Consider the following 22,826-nt stretch of genomic DNA (forward strand, 5'->3'; position numbering starts at 1 on the left):
CTGTTCCTATAACTTATGAACAAGATAAGAAATTGCAGGAGCATTGGCTGAGCAATGTGAATCTCGTTAGCTAAAGGTGAGGTACTGGAACATTGGAGGGTGGCTAATGTTGTGTTTCTATTTAAGAAGGGATGCAAAGAGAAACCTGGGAAATATAGGCACATCTGTGATAGGCAAGTTACTGGAGAACATGCTGAGATAACATACATTTATTTGGAAAGACAGGGAATGATTAGGGAAAATCAGCATGGTTTTGTGCTAGGTGACCGTATCTTACAAATTTAATAGAGTTTTCTGAAGAAAGATCAAGACGGTTGATTACAGCAAGGCCTGTAATATGGTTTGCATGGTAGGCTGCTTTGGATCGATAGATCACAGGGGTCCCAAGGAGAGCTTGGTAACTGGATACAGGATTGGCTTAATTGTGTGAAGCAGAGAGTGCTTTGAAATGTTTTGTTTTTTTTTCAATTGCAGGTCTCTGTCTAGTAGTGTGCCTCAGGGGTCAGTGCTGGGCCCCATTGCTGTTTGTGGTTTATATGAGAATGTACAAGGCATAAGTGGTAAGTTTGCAGATAACACTCAAATAGGTGGTATTGTAAAGAGTGAAGATGGTTTTCAGGAATTACAGTGGGGTCTGGATCACGTGGGCCGAAGAATGGCAAATTAAGTTTAATTCAGATAGGTGGGGAGCATTGCATTCTGGGAAGTAAAACCAAGGTACGAACTTCACAGTGACTGGTAGGGCCTCGGGATGTGTTGTTGAGCAGAGGGATTTTAGAGCACAAATACATAGTTCACTGAAAGTGGTGTCACAGGTAGGTAGGGTGGTGAAGAAGGCATTTGGCATGCTGGGCATCATCAATTAGGAGACGCAGTATAGATGTCAAGGTGTTATGTTACAGTTGTACAAGACCTGGACTTTATTCCTTGGATGCTGAGAGGTCCTCTTATAGAGGTGTGTAAAATCATGATGTGCATAGATAGGATAACTGCATATAGTTTTTTTTCACATGATAGGGAACCATGAACTAGAGGGTATAGGTTTAAACTGACAAGGGAAAGATTTAATAGGAACCTGAGAGGCAACCTTTTCAAGCATAGGGTGGTGGCGATATAAAATAAGCTGCCAGGGCAAGTAGTTGAGGATAAATTTGCATGTGTCTAAGCCAAACAAGGGCAAATGGGATTTATTTCAATTGGGCATCTTGGTCGGCATGGACAAGTAGGGCTGAAAGGCCTGTTTCCATGCTTTGTAAACTCATTTGAGTACATGAGTGACTGCAAGAGTCAATGTACTGTATTATTGATAAATTGGAACTATGTCCAACTATGCTACTTTGTCTCTGATGGCTGAAAAGAGACAGGTTATATAAAGTTACTTAATTTGGTTGTACAGAGTGCTTCAGAAACTTTTTGCATAAATCATTTATATTTTGAGGAAGGACATTATTGCTATTGAGGGAGCGCAGCGTTGTTAAACCAAGTTAATTCCCAGAATGGCAGGACTGACATAGGATGAAATAATGGGTCGACTGGGCTTGCATTCACTGGAATTTAGAAGGATGAGAGGAGATCTTACAGAAACATATAAAATTCTTAAAGGATTGGACAGACCAGATGCAGGAAAAATGTTCCTAATGTTGGGAGAGTCCAGAACCAGGGGACACAGTTTAAGAATAAGGGGTAGGCCATTTTGGACTGAGATGAGGAAAAATCTTTTCACCCAGAGAGTTGTGAATCTGTGGAATTCTCTGCCACAGAATGCAGTGGAAGCCAATTCACTGGATGTTTTCAAGGGGGTTAGATTTAGTTCTGGGCTAAAGGAATCGAGGGATATGGGGAAAAAAAGCAGGAACAGGGGTACTGATTTTAGATGATCAGCCATGATCATATTGAATGGCGGTGCTGGCTCGAAGGGCCAAATGGCATAATCCTGCACCTATTTTTATATGTTTCTATGTTCTATGTTTCTATACTTTTTGTAACCTTGTTTTTCCTATTCATTTCTGCTTGACGAAGCAGATAGACTGGCAACATTTATTGAATGTTTTAGTCTCTAGGTCTGTTCATGCATGTATGGTATGCCCCTTTGCAAGGCTTCATGAGAAAATACAGGAATTGTTATGCCTATCAAGACATATTTGATTTGCATGGTGGAACCACACACAGCCAGACAGGTTGGACACTTGTCATTCTTTCAAAAGACTCTAAGCAAGTAAAGTCCACTTTGACTTTATAAGCATCTTACATGTCTGTTTGTAAGTCTATCTGAAGAACTGTGCAGAATTGTAACACCTCCTCGAGGGCATTGTTATCTCTGCATGTCAGTGAGTCCATAAGCATGTGGATTAAAAATGTGCATGTTTGACCTATTATTGGATGGGCAACAGCTTGAGATAGGATCATAGAGAATGTAACAATGCTCAGCATTACCTACCTGGTGTGTTTCTTCTGATCCTAATCCTTTTCCAAACCAATAAAAAGTTTAATTACAAAAGCTTTCCAGATAGAAAGCAGAAATATTCATCCATGTTATACAAACTAAGATGACTGATATAACAGACCTCAAAGGTTATTGTCAAAATCCTCCCTCTGCCTCAGCAGCAAGGCAGGCAATTAAGCAATGATCTCACTGAAGACTTACCAGTAAATAACAAGCAGCAGATGATGGGAAGGAATAGCGAGAGCAATATTATAATGACATTACATGCAATGTTATTTTTTATAAAGTGCCATAATGTTAAAATAAATATTTCCAAGATGCTTTCTAGAAACATTATTAATTATGAATTGACAACTAGCTACATCAGAATATATAAATGGAAGTTAATCAAATGCTTGGATGCAGAGGTAGTTTTGGGAAGTGTTTGGAGGTGAAGAGGCAGGGAAGGTTAAGTGGGGTTGGGTGGGAGGGGAAGGAAGGGAAGGAGGTGGGGAGGGAGGTGGGGCAGTGGAGGAAGGGCAGGGAAGGTGGGTTGAGAAATTACAGAGCTTAGGGTTTGGCAGCAGGAAGCCTGAGTGCCCATGGTAGAGTGCTCAAATTCAGACTGTTCAGCAGGCCATTATTGGATAGATACAAGTTCATAAGCTCATGTTCTAGGAGATAGAATAAGGCCATTCTACTCCGCCATTCAATAATGGCTGATCTATATTTCCCTCTCAACCCCATTCTCCTGCCTTTAACCCCTTACCCCTGATGCCCTGATCTCTTAAATACACAATTTCGCCAAGTTCAATTATTTTATTTCACCCCTCCCCCCCCCCGTATAAAAATGTTATTCTTTTTTCTCCCGCTTGACCTTGAATGTCATCCCTTCTTGATGTCTACACAGCTTCAACCTCAGGTACCATCCATGCTCCACAGTCTCTCCCTGCCTCCTGACCTTGGGTATTATTTTTCTTCCTTGATATTCCACACCACCATATCCTAGGATTTTTTTCTAATCAAAAATGTATTCAATTATTACAAATATTTTTTACAATACAGTAAAACAAACCAGAACCCACCACAATAATACAATACAACAAATATCCTAAATAAACTACAATGCAACTATGTTAAATCCTTATTGAGGATGCATTCGACCCCCTGCGGTGCCCAGCGGCCCCGGAAATCCCCCAGGGTGCCCGTGGACAGGGCGTGGTCCCTTTCTAACCCCACCAGGGCATGGATGTAAACCCAGAAAAGGGGCAGGCAGCCGGCTCGGGTAGAGCCCTCCACAGCCTGGGGCCTTGACTAGTGGATGGCCAGCCTGGCCAGGCCCAGGAGCAACCCAACCAGGACATCTTCAGCCCTACCCTCTCACTGACGCACAGTGTGTCCAAAGATGAGGATGGTGGGTGAGAAATACAGCCAGGAGGGAAGGAGCAGCCCCTTTAGGTATTGGAACAGGGGGTGCAGCCTCACACACTCCATATACACGTGGTAAACAGACTCATCCAGCCCGCAAAAGTGGCAGGTGGTTGGCTAATCCGTGAACCGCGAGAGAAACAGGTTGCAGGGCACTCCTCAATGCAATACCCTCCACCCCAGATCCCAAGTAGAGGAGGAGAAACCCCATCCTGAGTTTGTGCCTTCTCCTCTTGAAATTAAGAGGACCGCTGCCTGGAGTTCAAGCCACTAATGACTGAAACCCGGTCTTGGGAGATGACTAGCAACGCACTTCTGGGTATTAAAATATGCAACACAGTTAGATGGGATCAAAACCTCAATGACAAATCCATTTGGTGCAATGGCTCAAACCAAACAAATATGCACTAGTACTTCAGTAGAATACCCCAACGTGTCAATGAAGCAGAAAAGGATGATTAACATTTTCAGAGGCTTTCGGCAGGACTGTTCTGATGAAGAGTGAACACTCAAAATGTTAATCTTCATTTTCGTCCTTTAGGTGCTGATAAATCTATTGGCTAAACTTAACCCTTTGTCAATTAAGAATGAATATGTTATTTGAAAAGAAATTATTAAAGATTGTTTTTCAAATAATCCAAAGAAAGTTCTTCAAAGAAAGGTTCAGTTTTCTTGGCCTGTAAATGGACATTGTATCTGGTAACTAACTGTTGTTACCTCATTCATATTCAACCTACAATTCCACTCTGGCACTTCAGGAACATTAGCCCGTTGTTCCCAAAATATTTTATAATGGTAATTCACAGGTTTTTCATTAACTTCCCATTAAATTCGGCTGCAGTAAAACTCTGATTATTCAGAAACCCTGATGGTTTGGCATCTGGCAAAACAGGTGCTGGTCGCCACACTCCTTCAAACATTCTGGGGCACTAGTTCTTAACTAACCAGGGCCCTGGTACGTGTGTTCCCTTCTGGTATATTGGGGCCCTTGATCCTGTGCTCTCTTTAAACATTCTGGGTTCACTTGTAAACTTATTATAATATGGTGTAATAACTAAAAAAATACAATTTGTGGTATTAATAATATCCAAAGGTCTAGAAGATCAGCTGTTCCAGCAACACTAAATTGTGAAAAAGAATCGCAACCTGAAACGTCACCTCTCCATGTTCTCCAGGGATGCTGCCTGACCCGCTGAGTTACTCCAGTACGTTGTGTCTTTTCTTTTACACTAAAGTCTTGAATTTGATTATTAGAGATTTTTAGTAGTATGCTTCCAGCATAGTGTGCACTTGGCTGAGTTGAGGACTGCCAGGACAAGGGATGAAATATGAAATGACATATCACAAAGTTACACGTACTCCAAATGGTGATGAAGGTTGAATATGAGGTTTTACTTTTGCTGAAAGGGAGGTGGGAGAATCGATCAGGCAAAGAGCTTTGAAATGCACAGTGTCTACAAGAAAGCTGAAACACCAAAAGAGAACAAAATCAATATCCAATTCAAGTCTCCATGAAATGAGCGCAAACCAAAAATAGCAAAAGAAAAATAATGTTATTAATGTGTCTATTCTTACATTTTTGAAGCATGTTCCATATTTAAGATCTCTTTAAAAATTATTCACCACCGTATAACCTATAACCACCATATAACCCCACAACCTCACATATATGTCCATGCGTGCTCATCAGAAAATCTCTCTAAATAACAAATAATTTTGATTCCAGTTTACTTCTTCTTTGAAGACTAATGTACATTTGTACTCCAGTTATACAAGATGTGAAATGTTACCTTCATTATTAGTAAATGATAGAGTCATGGAGAGTGTTGCACAACAGAGAGATCTGGGAGCATAGGTGCATGGATTCCTATAAGTGGCGAGTCAGGTAGATAGTGTGATGAAGAAGGTATGTGGCATGTTTGCTTTCACTGGGTAAGTTATTGATGTCGGGACATCATTAAACAACTGTAGAAGTAATTGATGAGACCACACTTGGTGTACTGTGTGCAGTTCTGGTTGCCCAGCTATAGGAAGGATGTAATTAAGAGGATGTCAGTTGGAAAAGGCATAGAAGCCATTCACCAGGATGTCACATGGTCTTGCGGGCTTGAGGTATACAGAGAGGTTGGATAGGGTGTGACTTTTACTTGCGAGCATAGGAGGCTGAGGGGCCACCCTATTGAGGTGTACAAGATCACGAAGGGCATGGATAATGCTCACAGTCTTTTCCCAGGTTAGAGGATTCAAATGCTCACAGTCTTTTCCCAGGGTAGAGGATTCAAAAGCTAGAGGACGAAGGCCTAAGGTGAGAAGGGAAAGATTTTAGAGTGACTCCTGGGCAACATTTTCACTCAGAGGGTAATCTGTATCTGGAATAAGCTGCCAGAGGAAGCTATGGAAGTGGATACAATTGAAACATTTAAAATTTATTTGGATAAATATGTGGATAAGAATAGTTTAAGAAAATATGGGCAAATGGGACTGACTCAACATGGCAATTTGATTGGCAAGGACAAGGCAGGCTGTAGGGCCTGGTTCTGATCTGTATAGATCCATGATTATATGATGATTAGATAGTCATGCAATTGGGAAGTCATTCAACCAAGCTCACCAGAGCCTAACATTCATCATACACAATTATCAGTGAACATTATTGATAATTCTGCCTAAAGAACAAGGTATTATATGATCAGCTGAGCATTTCGGCAAACATGTGCAAAAGCCTTCTTTTTGGCTGTTAATGAGCTGTGATGCAGACCATAATATCATTTTTGGTACCCTCATTCCACTTCAATATAATTAATGCATCCAATATCTATAAAGTGAACAGTGGTATATACATTTGTGCAGACATTTGTCTTGGGTCAGAGTCATGGTCATACTGCACAGGAACAGGCTCTTTGACTTGACTGTCCATGCCAAACTAGATGCCTCATTTAACATAGTTCCATTTGCTTGCCTTTGGCTCGTATCGCTCTCTACCTTTGTGAGTGCAAATTTGAATGAATTTTGGGGACACTACAAAACACTGTTGCCATCATGTGTCATCTCTGCTGACCAGGGATGAAATATCAGGCAATTACTTTTGCTTGACACGTTGGTTGATTTTATGTCTTGTGGGATAAATAAATCTGATAACAAGCACTGAAGAGTGATTGGCTGTTATTCTGGCTATTCTGCCCCCACCAGGGGCGCCGTATGATGGCAGCCTCTGCCGACAGTCTGTTTATTTTTCATCTTTTTGTTATTTTTAGTTTAAAAAGTATGTTTTGGAGGTTTCTTAGTCTTTTGAGGTGGGGAGTGTAAGGGGGAAACCGTTTCTCAGTCACTTCCTGGCGAGGATGTGACTATTCTTCGAGTCGCGTCTTCGCGCCCCCCCCCCCCCCCCCCCCCCCCCCCCCCCCCTCGCAGCCCACCATCTAGATTGGCGCAGCCTTTCTGCCGGAGACCGACCAGAGCTTCAGCAGTGGCGTAGCACCGATTTGCCATCACGGAGCGGGCGATGCCTTATCGGGGATCGCTTGTTGAAGCTCCGGAGTGTCGGGCCTGCTGCTTCAACATCGTGGAGCTGTGGTCTGCGGAGCTTCCAGCCGTGAGCGGCACTGACTTTAATATCGCGGAGTCCTGGTGATCTTTTTGCCGAGGGCCGCCAGAGTGGAATCTCCGCCCAGCTCGACCTGTGGACTTCGGGATCCGCGGTCTCCGGTGAGAAGTGGCCGATTAAGAAGCTCCAAGTCGCTGAGAATGTTCTTCCATTCTGACGTCGGAGTTCCGATCATCCCGGCGAGAGGGCCTGAACATCGGGCCGCCCGTAGCGGCGACTGCGGAGGGCTCAGGAGGCCACGACCACGGGTGAACAACAAAGAGGAAGGAAGATAACTGAACTTTGTTGCCTTCCCTCACAGTGGGAAACGTTGATTCCGCTGTGTGGGGATGTTTATGTTAAATTCTATCGTGTGTTGTGTTCTTTTTTATTCATATGGCTGTATGGTAACTCAAATCTCACTGTACCAATTGGTGCATGTGACAATAAATGGAAAATTTAACTTAATCCATGACAAATATCATTGAGACAAATAATAACATGAATAATAATTAGAGAAGCTGTGATATTTATTCATGTCATCATCAGTTCAAATGACAGGGAATCTCAAATAATTGTACCATTTCTGTCATTTTGTCCCTGGGGAATCCGTATACAAATCCATAATGTCAAAAAAATTGGCAGTTTCTTGGATAATGTAAATCAGACAGGATTTGTATATTTTCATACTCTTTCGGTAATTGAACGTTTCAGCTTCAGCCTCTGATGAGAACTGCTGAATGAAATTAATTTGTATTTTTGCAACATGTTGAGAATATAATTTCTAACATAGAAACCTATCCAAAGCTAATGATTAAAGCATTGTTGTGATGCCATATTAAAGTAAACCTTGTGAAGACAAAACAACATTTCCCCCTGATTTAATATTATTGTCATGCTCGTTCAACAATAATTCAATCCAAATTTTACAAACAGTTGGTTAAATAAGCTGTTGACTAAAGGATCAATATACTTTTAAACTGTTTCAAATTATTATATATTAATATAACCAATATTAAGTCTTTGGTTGATATTGCCAAAGGAATGTTTATGAATCTTGGAAGTATTTATTCATATACAGTGTGTATCACGATTAACATTAAATTGATAACCATTTTACCGTGATACTTTTATAAAAATTGTCACTATGACCCTTTAGTTCCCCTCATTGCTACCATAACAGATCAGTGAATGGACTTAAAATAGGTTGAAAAAATTGCAAAATCGTATACTTTAATCAACTTATTTGTATGCACATCCCGCTGTGTGATTTTATCATCAAAATATTTAAGGGTAACTGATGAAAAATATCTGTGATTTTCTGATGAACCAACTGCTGAATATAAAAAAAATATTATCAAGCAAGCTTTCAACCCACCGAGAATCATTTTCACTGTTTATCTAGTAATTTCTACCCAGGACAGAGCCTGGAATAGAGTATCCATTTTGGGATTCTAGTGTCAGCATATGAATGATGTGTCCCTATGAGGCCAACCTAATGTAACTAGGGCCTTCATACTGGGAATGTTGCTTGAATGTTATAGAGTCATTCAGCACAGAAACAGGCTCTTTGGTCCAACTTGTTCATGTTGACCAAGAGACCTAATTCAAACTACTGAAGATAAAGACAAAATGCTGGAGTATCTCAGCGGGACAGGCAGTATCTCTGGAGAGAAGGAATGGGTGACTTTTCAAGTCGAGACCCTTCTTCAGACAAACTAATGCTTTGCATGTATTTAGCCCATTCTAACCTCCTCCTATCCATGTACCTGTCCAAAAGTCTTTCAACTGATGTTATTGTACCTGCTTCAATTATTTCATCTTGCAGCTCAGTCCATATATACATTACCTTCATTGTGAAGCTGTCCCTCAGATTCTCACCTTAAACCTACGCCTTCCAGCTCTTGATTTCTCTAGGTTGAAAAAAGACTTAGTGCATTACTGGAGCTCCTCATGATTTGAAAAAATTTACCCCACTGTCTCTCCCTGTAACTCAGGCGTCCAGGTCCTGGCAACATCCTCGATAATCTAATTGTGAAATCTACCACAGTGCAGGTCAAGAATTTCAAGCTCATGGAAGTGCTATTATCAAATTTCGCTCCAAGTCACATGGAAATATATAATCTTTAATGCCATTTAAAATTTCAGTTCAGTTTAGTTTAGAGATACAGCGTGGAAACAGGACATTTGTCCTACTGAGTCCACACTGTCCAGCGATCCCCGTACGCAAGTTCCATCCTACTGACTAATGGGCCTGTCCCACTTGGGTGACTGCAGGAGACTATGCAGTCGCCACATGGTCACCACATGTTCGCAGGTGGTTGCCGGGGAGTCGCCTTCATGGTTGTGAGGAGTTCCCGCATTCTCGGAACTAGTCACGGCCTCATTATGGTTGGCGCAAATTTTTCAACATGTTGAAAAATTAGCAGCGGCTAGAATGGAGCTGCCATGGAGATTAGCGAGAATTCTTGTGCTGTAGGTGGATCGTCAGGAGGTCCTAGTGGGTTGCCAGGAGGTCGAAGGTTCTTGTAGGTTCTCATAGGTTGTAGCAGGTGTTGACCGGTGAATTCCATTGGCTCATTGGGGGAAAAAAAACGTAAGCAGTAGTTTTCAGAACCAAGGATAACCGACCGGTAATGTTAAATGTCCGCTGAGCTTTACAGCCATGTATCTCTGGCTTCTTAAAAGTTGGCTCCATTCCTTCTACTCTACCCCCCCCCCCCCCCTTCTCCCTGTTCTCCAACCTCTCTCCACCTCTTTTAAAGGACTTGCAGTACACTGTGCTTTAGCCGTCTTAATTACAGCCACAACCTTCCTCTTCATTGCTGTGTGTGTCTTGGCTTTGAATCGTGTGAATTTCACTCAGACAGTGCTCCCCCCACTTGCCCTGCTCCCACCTGCATAACGGGCTGGTGAAGGAAGTGATGTCTTTGTTTGTGTGTGTGTTCCACTCCGACAGTCGCCGGTAGTCGCCTGAAAAATTGCCTAAGTGGGACAGGCCCATAAGAACACTTTACAGAAGCCAATTAACCTACAAACCCACACGTCTTTGCAATGTTGGAGGAGATCGGTGCACTCAGAGAAAATCCATGTGGACCTTCAAGTGATGAACATGCTCTATAATTGTATAGTATGTTTTACTTGGAGTGTGTGATCAACTCCAGGCAAACTGTAACTGGGTCCTCGTAATAATATGTAAAATTACCAACCTGTGCAATTTTGGTAGAAGCTTAATAGGTTGTGATGAGGACAATGGGCAGAAACGTGTACTCCATCTTGGACAGGCAATGCATTTCAGATGGGGAAATAGCTGGGGGTTTCCAAAGATTCACTAACCTTCAGCATATCAGTTAAAGTTGCAAAACCCATCATTGATGAAATCTGTAGCATTGAGTGCTGCTTCCTCTCAGCACATCTGCTCTTTTGGCATTCTAATGCTGACCATTATGCCAGAGAAAGGAATGGGCCAAGCTCTCCTGGCCACAGCAGATGTGTCAGTCAAGTATTCACAGATTTGAGTACCCAGAAGTGACTGGAAACAAGTACCTCCAAGGCACTCAATATGAACAGCAGAAGCTTTCGAACAGCATTGCCAAGACCATCAGAAGGGCATCTGATCAAAATGCTAATGTTAGCAAGTTGTAGTGAGTTGGAGCACATCCGTAACACTCCATAAAAAAACATACCAATAGTAACAATTTGTTTCACTTTTTTCATTGAATGGGCTTAGTTAAAAACATTACAGCTACTTTATGCAGCCACATAAGCTCTGCGGGATCATCATGCATGTTAGGACCAATAGTTCTTTGAGACCATAAAGTACCTGTAATGTTTTTAACTAAGCTCATTCAATGAAAAAAGTGAAACAAATAGTTATTATTGGTATGTTTTTTTATGAAGTGTTACAGATGTGGTCCAATCCACTACCACTTGCTAACATTAGCATTTTCATCAGATGCCCTTCTGATGGTCTTGGCAATGCTGGTGGAATGCTTCTCGGGCATAAGGGTCAGCATTTTAACCAGACACTGAATGGAAAATCTGTTTCAACTTTCCTGCTTGGTGAAATAATCAACATATTTTTGGAAGGATAAAGAAGAATTTTAATTAACTTGAAGGATGACAAGCTGGAGCCGGGAGCATCTAAAAATCTTCTTATATTTCACTGTAAAAATTGTGCCTTTCTCTGCTAACAGCACCACAAGAAGCACAAATCTGAAATTTGAAGGGCAGCCAAGAGGCTTCAATTTTTAGTTGCTTGCAGACACTCTAGGCCAAAGGGAATCAATTGAGTAGCAGTTAACATGACTATGGCTGTTGCTACGAGATACATGGTGCCTCTTCGAATCCATTCCATTGTTCTCACTAATGGGATAGGAACTAAAAGCATAATTGACTGACTGTGTATATTATTTTGCTGTATCTTCCTCTTACCAATTTTAATGTATTTTTAGATGCAGCAATATAAGAAAATATTATTTCTGTCTACCACCTGTTGAAATAAAATCATTAACTAGAATAATTGCCACTGTTTAGCCATAGTAGCTGAGGGCAAGATATTAATGAGTTAATGACTGAATATAACACAGGCAATTGATCACTGTACTGTTGCAGGTTTATTGCATTGCAGCAGGTCTACATGATCGAGATGATGCTATAGTTCTATTCTTCTCTGTTGAGTTGGTTGCCTACATTATACAACAGTATCATTTTATCTTTTTTTTGAAGTACATTTCAAAAGCTAAATGGTTCAAGATTATTTATACTGAAGAAAATTTATGATTTATGTTGCAATGGACAAGGAAGTGGGCTATATTGCAAATCAGGATATGTTACTTAGTTTTTAAATTTAATCTGTGCTGTCTTCTTATCACTTAATGTTTAGATTCCCATACTGCAACCTTCCCAGATATTGTTCTCCAGAATTGGTTCTCCTTTGAAGTTACGAGTCAGGTTCCTTAATTAAGTTCCTTGAAGTTGCTTGTTCGGCACAAACAAAATTAATGTCACAGTTCCAATTGTTTGTTAACTCAAGCTTCAAATGATTTAATTAGCATTCTCCATTCATTATCTTGTACTTTTCAATAGTTGATTCTCATAAAATCATTGAACAGCCTACAAGGGATTTCTACCCAGAAACTTCAAAGGTAATTCTGTACAATATCAGCATAATGTTTGAGAAGGAGGGAAGATATCTTGCTTTTTGAAGCTTTGTTTTAAGCATTCTCTTGAACTATATCAAAAGCCAAGATCTTCTCAGATCGTTCAATATGGCTCCATACTTATGGAAGTAAAAATCTAACATGATATGAAGACATCATTAAAACATTTCATAGTACTTACAGATTGGTAACTGCATAGATTAAAATTAGAGAATGAGAGCAAAGGTCACACATTCCTGCACAGTGTGTGTCCTCATGAGGCCACCATCAGCATCAAGCACTCCAAGGAATAAAATACTAGCCTGCTCAACCTCTCCTTATAGCACAGGCTCTTACGTCCATATATATTCTTAGCAGCCTTTCCAGCTCAATAGCATCTTTCCTATTGCAGGATAACCAAAACTGAACACAAAACTCCAAGTTCAGCTTTGCCAAGATCTTGTACAACTGTAACATGATGACCCAACTTCTGTAATCCCCTGACTGATGAAACTCTGTGGTAACAATGACCCATCAAACTCTAAAGAACACCTTCATTTCAAATATACTGTGAATTTTCCTTGGGTATGACTATATGTTGCTCTTCATTGCTTATCATTGATTCACACAGTAGTGCAGCAGAGGAACATCTGATGTAGTGCTTGCAATAATCCATTTTTGAAACACTACTATTCATGAGGATGGATTACCATGTCAATGTAACCTGTCCATGAGGGGATAAATGTGTGAATCAATGATAAGCAGTGAAAAACAAGAACTATTAGCCGAGGGAATACGGAGGCCTTTGATCTCCATCCCACAACACTTCCTTTATTATCTCCACATCCATAATGTTGATGATCATTTCCTGACAAACTCACTATTTAAGACATTCTCCTTGTGTTAGGTGGATCTTTATTCTGAAAATTGCCATAAAAAGGAAATCTGTTGGAAAGACAACATTGGAACAAAAAAAGCCTTCTTACAAGTTTGCGTCATGGGAGTAAAATTAGGCCATTCAGCCCATTGAGCCTACTGTACCATTCAATCATGGCTGATCTCTGCCTCCTAATCCCACTTTCCTGCCTCCTCCCCATTACACTTGACATCCTTTCTAATAAAAAAATTGTCTATCCCTGCCTTAAAAATATCCACTGACTTGGCCTCCACAGCCTTCTGTGGCAATGAGTTCCACATATTATCTACCCTCTGACTAAAGGCATTCTTCCTCACCTCCTTACTAAAAGAGCGCCTTTTAATTCTGAGGCTATGACCTCTGGTCCTAAACTCTCCCACCAGTTGAACCATCCTTTCCGCATCCACTCTATCTATGCCTTTCATTATTCTGTAAGTTTCAATGAGGTCCCCTCTCAATCTACTAAACTCCAGTTAGTAGCGACCCAGTACAATCAAATGCTTATATATGCTAACCCACTCATTCCTGGAATCATTCTTGTAAACCTCCTCTGTAAGTGTCTGTAAGCATGCAACAGTCACTGAGCCTCGTGCTGTCAAAGTGCTTGATGCTTGATATTAACATGGTGACCAGGGCAACATACCATAGTTGGATAGACAGAAATAATCCTGTATGTGGATTTATAAATAGATCAACAGTTGGTTGTATTCTCTGTGTTTGTCTTCTGTGATGGTGGAACCTGTATAACAGAAGAAGCATTGAAAGTGACTATGAAAATGTCATTGTACACATCTCTTGGCAACCTCACGTAAGTCAAAACACTACTACCTCAAGTATATTTTGGGTTCAGAGGTAAACATTGAAGCCAGGGTAATGTAAATCCTTTATTCAAAAGGGAAATTAAAATGATTAATGTGCATCACAATAGATTAAGTCTCTGCGACAGAATGGTATCGGGACATTGGCTGCTGGATGAGGTGAATTTCTGTGGGCCTCCCTACTGAAAAACAAAGTACTTTTTATATGGTGAAAGATTATGTAATATGTTCAAAGGGATCAAGGTGTCCTTGTACAAAGTCAGGGAAAGTCTGTTTTTATTAGGTGCAGCGTGATTAGGAAGGCAAATGGTATGTTGTCCTTTATTACAAAAATAATGGAATACAGTAGTGAAGATATTTTATTGTAATTTTTATGCCTTTGGAGTGTACCGTTTTCTCCCCTTACCCAAATATGAGTGCAACTTACCCAAATCACTTGATTGATTCCAGAAGAAGAGCGTTTGATATGTGAGACGAGATTGAGTGGAATAGTCCGTATTTTCTCGAACATCGAGTAATGTGAAGAGATCTCCTTGAAATGTATACAAATTTTACAGGTCCAAAGAGGCAAGATGTAGGGTGAATTTTTAAGAATTTGGGGTCACCAAGTCGGAATATAGTGGTGCCCATTTAGGATTGCAATGGAGAAAATTTTGAGATTTCTCAATCCAGAATGCAGTGGAAGCTCAAACACTGATTTTATTCCAAACACTGTAAGAACCTCAAATGCTATTTTCCATATTTCTCAAAAGCATATTTTTTGTTTCACCAATTCAAGGCTAAGCTTCCTTGTCTCTGAAATACAAGCTATATGGAAATAATCCTAACCTCTCTAGTTGCATTTTCAGGTCAAATAGTGGCCTGTACATCTTATGGGTTTGGATTTTGACAATGGTGGTTGCCAGATTAGCTTATTTTGAAAGTATGATGCGATGATATAGGAGTAATATTAATGCCATTTTATCAGTTTATCACAATAATTTGTCCTTGCCCCGGGTCCCGCTCCTCTCCCTTGCCGTGGGCCTGGAGAAGCAGTGTCGCCGCCCCCAGACTCGGCCTCAGCCCCAGGCCCCGGGCGTGGGCTCTCCCTGCCCCTGAGCCCACCGCAGCGTGGATACCGGGCCCACTGCACATGAGTGGGGCTGACGAGCCTCCCCCAACTGCACAGGTACAGCCGGCAAGTGGGGGCATTGTTTTAAGTTATTTTAAGTTTTAAATGTCAATAATTCAAGAAATGTCAAAAATATAACATCAATCTGAATGAAACTTGGTCCTGTCAAAAGAAATAACTAAAAAAATGTCAAAGAATATAACATCAATCTGAACGAAACTTGGTACTGGACATCCCAGGACAATGATGAGTAAGTTGGGACAAAAAATGTAGCGCTATCATGTACCGTTTTGGCGGAGTTTCCAGAACACACACGCATAACAAACAAACAAGATGAGTTTTAATAATATAAATAAATATATATAAATAGATAGATAACTCAATTTTAAAGATGCTCCACACTGTTCCCACTATATGAAATGGATTGGTCATCACTTGTTTTGGCATTTATTAATGATGTTAGATGTATATATTCTGATAGAGATTTAAAAGATTTTACAATAATTAACTTATTAAAATATATAGTAAACTTCCAAAAATATAATATTATAATCTTGATTGTAACATTAATTATCCAGGTCATCCGGTAAACAACGCTGGATTTGATGACAAGAATGGAGCTGTTCCAACACCAATGGCAAAGATGTCGAAAAAATCTGTGTCCGATGACCTGGCTACAACTTTCAGCTCTCCAGCAGCATGGTTCCTAGTCGTGGCTTTGATTGTAACTTGGTCAGCAGTGGCTATTGTTATGTTTGACTTGATGGACTACAAGAGCCTTGTCGGTATGTAGAACAATCCACAAACACATATTGCACCATATTTGTAGATGAACCAAAATAATTATTTTTTAAAAAATTAATTGTTGCATATTATGATAAATGTGGTGAAAACATATTCTGTGTCTTTAAACTTTGTTTTGCATGGGGATTAATTATTCCATTTAACTCTTCAAGGTAGCATGAAATTGAGAGCTCATCTACAATAGGATTATATCACCAAAATAAGTCAAAACAGCCAGATGAATATTTACATTCTTGATATTGGTTTGAATACTTACATTGCTGGATCTGATTATTTTCAGTACACTGCAAGTATTTACTCTTTAAAGAAGATAATTTTCCAATTCAGTATTCCTGGTGAGGACCTTCATTTTGCCAATGGTGCATATTAAGAATTCAAATTAAGTCTGAATTCAAGCCAATATCTATGATATGCACATTTGTCTGGTGCGACTTCTTGTGGAAATTATAAATTGGAAAATTAACACTTTTTGTATTGAAAATACTTAAAACATTTCAAACAGTATAAAATTGGTAATGTCAAATATTAAAACACTGGGTGTGCTTCACTACTTTGCTAATGCAATGGCAGAAATATTCCCTTCCCCAACCTATGAACAAAAAAAAGCATCGGGTGTGAATATAGTTTGTATTAAAATTAAATTAATTTGGAGGTACTCGGCTTGCAGCTGAAGTTTCTGAATGTAAAACTATCTTCACTGCTTCGAAATATCAGCAGAAAACGAAAACCACTTTCATTAAATTAATTTATTTTTTGCCTTATGAATGCTATGATGTAAATACATTGCTACTTTTAAAGGTTTTTGATTAAAGTATTCTGCAGATACTCACATTTACTGCCCCAGATGTAATGTGGTTCAGATAAAATATGTGACCCCTTAAACACACTTGCTCTGGAACCTCAGTCATCTGCTCAGAAATTTAATGTCAGGGACTCCTGCTCTCTGAACCACAGTGCCAGATATGCAAGCAGCTTATTTCCAGATATTTTTGTTATTAGAGGGTGACCAATGACGGTCACTGCAATAAAGTTCAAATCAGACATTATGAATAGTTTATATCAAAATAAAGTATTTTTTAATAACAATACCCGTTTCCGAAAAACATAATTATTGTTTTCCTGCAGAGACCCATTCATTGGAATTATTTCACTAAGTTCACAAGGTGGGATTTTATACTGCAGTGTCCTGTGGCTGTCTGATGCCAGATAAGTGTTAAATGTCATTGTGGTTCCAGTTAAGGACTGCTGAGGCCACCTGTGTTAACCACACCATTAAAATATTTTGAAAAGAATCCCATGTCCAAATCTAAGAGTGGTTTTGAAAATGGTGCTGGTGCTCCCGGAAAAGTCACTCCACAAAACTTGTCTGACAGGACATACAGCCCGCTCAGGTGACATTCTAAGCCTGTCTCATTTTAACCTTCTGTGGTGACTTTGGGGCCATTTTCTGGGAGTTTTGCCTGGCTGGGAAATTCTCCCAGAGGGTTGCAGGGAGCCTCGGGTCTTTCCCAGGATTCCACAAGGCGGCACAATGGCTTAAGGGTTGGAGACCCGGGTTTGATCCTAGCTATGGGTACAGTCTTTACAGAGTTTGTATGTATTCTCCCTTTGACCGTGTGGGTTTTCTCCAGGCTCTCCAGTTTCCTCCCCCACACCAAAATCGTACATTTTTGTAGGTTAATTGGCTTCTATACATTGTAAGTTGTCCCTAGTGTGTACGATAGTGCTAGTGTACGGGTGATCGCTGATCAAAAAAACATGTTTCCACACTGAATCTCTAAGGTCTAAAGTAAAGGATTAACTTCTTAAGAATTGATGAGTATGAGGATGATGTTGGTCTGATTCATCAGTTAAACAGCTCAATAGACAATAGGTGCAGGAGTAGGCCATTCGGCCCTATGAGCCAGCACCACCATTCAATGTGATCTTGGCTGATCATCCACAATCAGTATCCCGTTCCTGCCTTCTCTCCATATCCCTTAACTCCACTATCCCTAAGAACTTAATCTGATCCCTAAGAGATCAAGAGGAAGAATAGCAAGATTTGCATCAACCATATAACCATATAACAATTACAGCACAGAAACAGGCCATCTCGGCCCTACAAGTCCGTGCCGAACAACTTTTTTCCCTTAGTCCCATCTGCCTGCACTTATACCATAACCCTCCATTCGCTTCTCATCCATATGCCTATCCAATTTATTTTTAAATGATACCAACGAACCTGCCGACACCACTTCCACTGGAAGCTCATTCCACACCGCTACCACTCTCTGAGTAAAGAAGTTCCCCCTCATGTTACCCCTAAACTTCTGTCCCTTAATTCTGAAGTCATGTCCTCTTGTTTGACCTGCAGAGATGTCTTGTTCAAAGACCTGCAGAGACTGCAAGAAGATATTGCATTGCCTAGGAGGTGTTATTATAATTAATAGTAAAATAAAACATTTCCAATAATATTTGTACTAGTAAGTAAAAATGAATAATTTACCTTTACGGTACCTATTCTCCTGGAAGTGATATTAATTCACTTCTTTGTTCGAAATAAGGAGTATATTGTTATATTTGAGATTTTGTTTCATTAGGATAGAAACTGCAGTGAAACTGTATACTACAGCAGCTGGAATGTTATATTTGGAAAGATTGTATCTTAATCAGTTATTTCAAAAAAAGGTAAATTTTGCAAATCCAATATCTGTAGAGAGCATTTAGCCGGAATGAAGTCAGTGCAGGCCAGCTAGCAGAGGTATTCACAGGTGTCTTTAACCTCTCATTATTCCATTCTGAGGTCCCCATCTGCTATAAGGAGACCACTATTTTCACAGTAGTCATGACTACTGTCTGGTAGCTTTGACATCCACCATCATGAAATGTTTCAAGTGACGCACATTAACTTCAGCCTCCCAGGCAGCCTTGATCCACTGCAGTTTTCCTACCGATGCAACAGGTCCACAGCACATACCATCTCCCTGGCCATAAATTCACTTCCAGAACACCTAGACAACTAGCATACCTACATCAGGCTCCTATTTATCGCCCCTTCCTGTCTCCCTGGCTCCCAATCCCCACCCCCACCACTTGATCCTTCATTTCTGACCCATATACCACAATCAGTGAGCACACATGATAACACATCCTCCACAATATTTATTAAAACCGGTTAGAAATATTTGTTAACACCACAAAGAAGCTTTCCTAGTCTCCTATTCTATTCCCTATACACTCAAGTCTGTGCAGCCAAATGCAACTCTAAGTTTGTGGATGACAACTTGTGATGGGCTGGATCACGAACAATGATGAAACTGAGGGAGATGGTGAATATCGAAGCAATGACCAAGAAAGCACACCAAAACTCTACTGAAGGCTTACGAAGTTTGGCATGTTCCCAATCACTGTCACCAACTTCTCCAGATGCGCCGTAGAAAGCATTTCATGAAACCATCACTGCATGGTTTGGGAACTGCTTCATTAAAGAAATTACAGAGAATTGTGGACGCAAGCCAGACATCTTGCATTGATTCCATCTATACTTCCATTGATTCCGTCTATACTTCACGTTGCCTCGGCAAGGCCACCAGCATAATCAAGGATAAGTCATGCCACAAACATTCTCTCTTCCCTCTCCCATTAGGCAAGAGATACAGAAGCGTGAAAATGCACACCTCCAGATTCGGGGACAGTTTCTTCCCAGCAATTATCAGACAATTGGACTATTCTATCACCAACTAGAGAGCGGTCCTGACCTACCATCTACCTCATTGGAGACCCTTGGACTATCTTTAATAGGTCTTTACCAGACCCTTATCATACTAAACGTTACTCCCTTTATCCTCTATCTCCACACTGTGGATGGCATGATGGTAAACGTGCATTATCTTTCCACTGACCAGATAGCACGTAACAAAAAGTTTTTCACTACCTTGGTACACATGACGATAAACTAAACTAAACTGGTAACATGGTGTTAGGTTTGCAATGTCTAGTTCCCTCAATGTCAGCAACTGGAAGAAGTTTTTGCTTTGGGTTGTATAATGGTCACTATATAAAATGGTTGACCATCATTCTGTACAGTAAAATCAATGTATGTTTAGTCGTATTTAACTCAACTTTGTATCTGTGGCACCTCACCAGAAAATCAGCATCATTAAAATGGATTTATAATTCAAAAATTATTCATTAATTTTATAGCAATTATGATATCTGATTCTAAACTAGCACACCAGGTAATAACAATTATAGTATTTTATTAACCAATTGCAGCTTCTTTTCTGTCTTGCATAACTATTTAAGATGTATGATAGAATTACCTTGTTTAAAACAGGGTCTGCAGAAATGATATAATTGAAAATAAATATTCCATTGCCTGATCAGAAAGGGGACATTCTGAACTTACACAATGCTGTAAATATTGAATAAATTTAAAAGTGTAAAAGTTTAATAGTTCTCAAAAGGAAATCAGCACTTTGCTATTGGCAATCCCAAATGTGTGGGCTTAATATCAGGATCATAAATGTGATGAAAGGGAATGTATTGGATTGGTTTACAATTGACAAATGTCAGTGGCGATACAGTCAAAGGAATTGTTTTACGTGTTATCCGGGCAAGTCATAATTACATCAGGTAGTACAAAAGAGAAAATAAACTGTAGAATATAATATTACAGCTACAGAGAAAGATTAAAAAAAGGCCAAGGGTCACAATGAGGTAGATTGGAAGATCATAAATTCATCTTTAGCATAAAAGAGGTTCATCTAAGAGCATGATAACATGGAGCAGAAGCTGTTCTTGAATTAGGTAGTATGTGCTTTAACCTTTTGTATCTTCTGGCTGATAAGAAAGTGGAGAAGAGAGAATGTCCGGGATGAGAGTATGTTGGCTGCTTTCCCAAGGTAGCAGGAATTATAGATGGTCGACAGAAGTCAGGCTGGTTTGTGTGATGAAGTGGGCTGGGTTCATAGGTCTCAGCAATGTATTATGGTCCTGAACAAAGAGATACCATACTGACCTGTAATCCATCTAGATAGGATGCTTTCAGAAAGCATCTAGATAGGATGCTTTCTAGCTTTCTATGGTGTATCTATAGACATTAGTAAGAGTCACTGAAGACCGTGAATTTCCTTTCCCATCTGAAAAAGTAGAGGTTTTTCGTGTGCTTCCTTGGGTGTAGCATCAATGTGGTTGAATCAGGACGAAGTGATAGAGATATTAACAGCTAGAAACTTAAAGTCTTCGATCATCTTCACCTCAGCACCATTATACAGATGGGTATGTACTCCACCCCGATTTCTGAGGTCGGTGACCAAACCCTTCAATTAGCATACATTGAAATGTGTTGGCTTGACACCCATGCTGCTAAGTCCTCTATCTCCTCCCGCTATACTGATGTCATCTGCAAGTTTGTAAAGGGAGATAAAGCAGAATTTGGGCACACAGTCATGAATGTATTTAGACAAGTCTAAAATACAGTCTTACGGGGTACCAACATTGGGATTTATTGTGGAGGTTGATGTGTTGCCTATCCTGATTTGCAATCTATGGGTCAGGTAGTCAAGGATTCAATTCTGGGGCTGGGTGCTGAGATTTAGGTCCACGAGTTTGGAGATGGGTTTGGTTAGACTCATGGTGCTGAAGGCGGAGATATAATCAATAAATAGAGGAATTGCATAGGTATCCTTATCAGGGATGAATATAAGGTGATGAGATGGTGTCTGCTGTGGACCGGTTGTGACGGTTGGCGAATGGCAATGAATCAAAGCCGTCTAAGAGGATGGAAGTGATGGGTGCCCTGACCATCCTTTCAGTGCACTTTATGAGGTGGATGTCAGAGCCACCAGATGGTAGTCATTAAGGCACATTACCTTGCTTTTCTTTGGCACTGGGATGATTGTATCCCTTGTGAGTGTTGACGGAGATAGAGATGACAACGGAGAAAGCTTTTCTGTTAACATTGTTCAGTATACACTAATCTTCCCACAGCAAATGACTTTTGAGCCTGTTCAAATAGAAGTGAGTCAAACTGGGAGTTGCTAGGCATAATCAACAATTTATACAGCTATCAGGCAATGATGCTTTAAAGGGCATTGCTGCTAATTATAAGACTGTCTTTAATAGATTAGCACATTTCACTTAATAGGATAATTGAGTTTGAGGGAAGCTGTCTTACTAATTGACATGTTTCTATTTACATATTAGCTATGCCGTCAATTTATTTATAGAAAACATTGAGCTTAATTTCAATTTATTATGCTTGAGAGTTTTGAAGACATTTTAAATAACTAATAGGTAATTAGATCACACTCAGGTGACTTTAACTGCTTCATTGAGACACCGCAGGAATGAAAATACCAGTGACTGAAATGGTAACACGTATTGAAGTAAACTTATATTCACTTATCTATAACACATGGCGTTTGGTATCTACCACATCTCATTACAGTACATGCAGTTCTATTTCATCAGCCTATTTTGTCCTGTTTTCTGAAAAGCCAATTTTCACTTTAATTCATACTATCACCGTAATAAATTGTTAAGATAACAACCACTTGGATGCTCCCGCTGAGTCATGGAGTTATAGTTCTGCAGATAGGAATAGGCCCTTCAGCTATC

At 40.1% G+C, this 22,826-nt stretch overlaps 1 protein-coding gene across 39 annotated transcripts in view; it reads left to right on the forward strand.

Moving 5' to 3' along the window:
• The window catches only part of trdn (triadin), a 270,827-nt gene that overhangs the window by 21,024 nt on the left and 226,977 nt on the right, over nt 1–22,826 (forward strand). For 38 of the 39 annotated variants that reach the window (XM_055635706.1, XM_055635681.1, XM_055635691.1 and 35 more), the window contains exon 2: nt 15,998–16,204. In XM_055635706.1, the coding sequence (XP_055491681.1) occupies nt 15,998–16,204 (207 nt within the window). Of the gene's footprint in view, nt 1–13,810; nt 14,299–15,997; nt 16,205–22,826 lie in introns of those variants that run through there. The other variant, XM_055635713.1, reaches the window with a different exon arrangement.

The sequence above is a fragment of the Leucoraja erinacea genome, chromosome 5 (assembly GCF_028641065.1).
Source record: "Leucoraja erinacea ecotype New England chromosome 5, Leri_hhj_1, whole genome shotgun sequence".
In the NCBI taxonomy this organism is placed as follows: Eukaryota; Metazoa; Chordata; class Chondrichthyes; order Rajiformes; family Rajidae; genus Leucoraja; species Leucoraja erinaceus.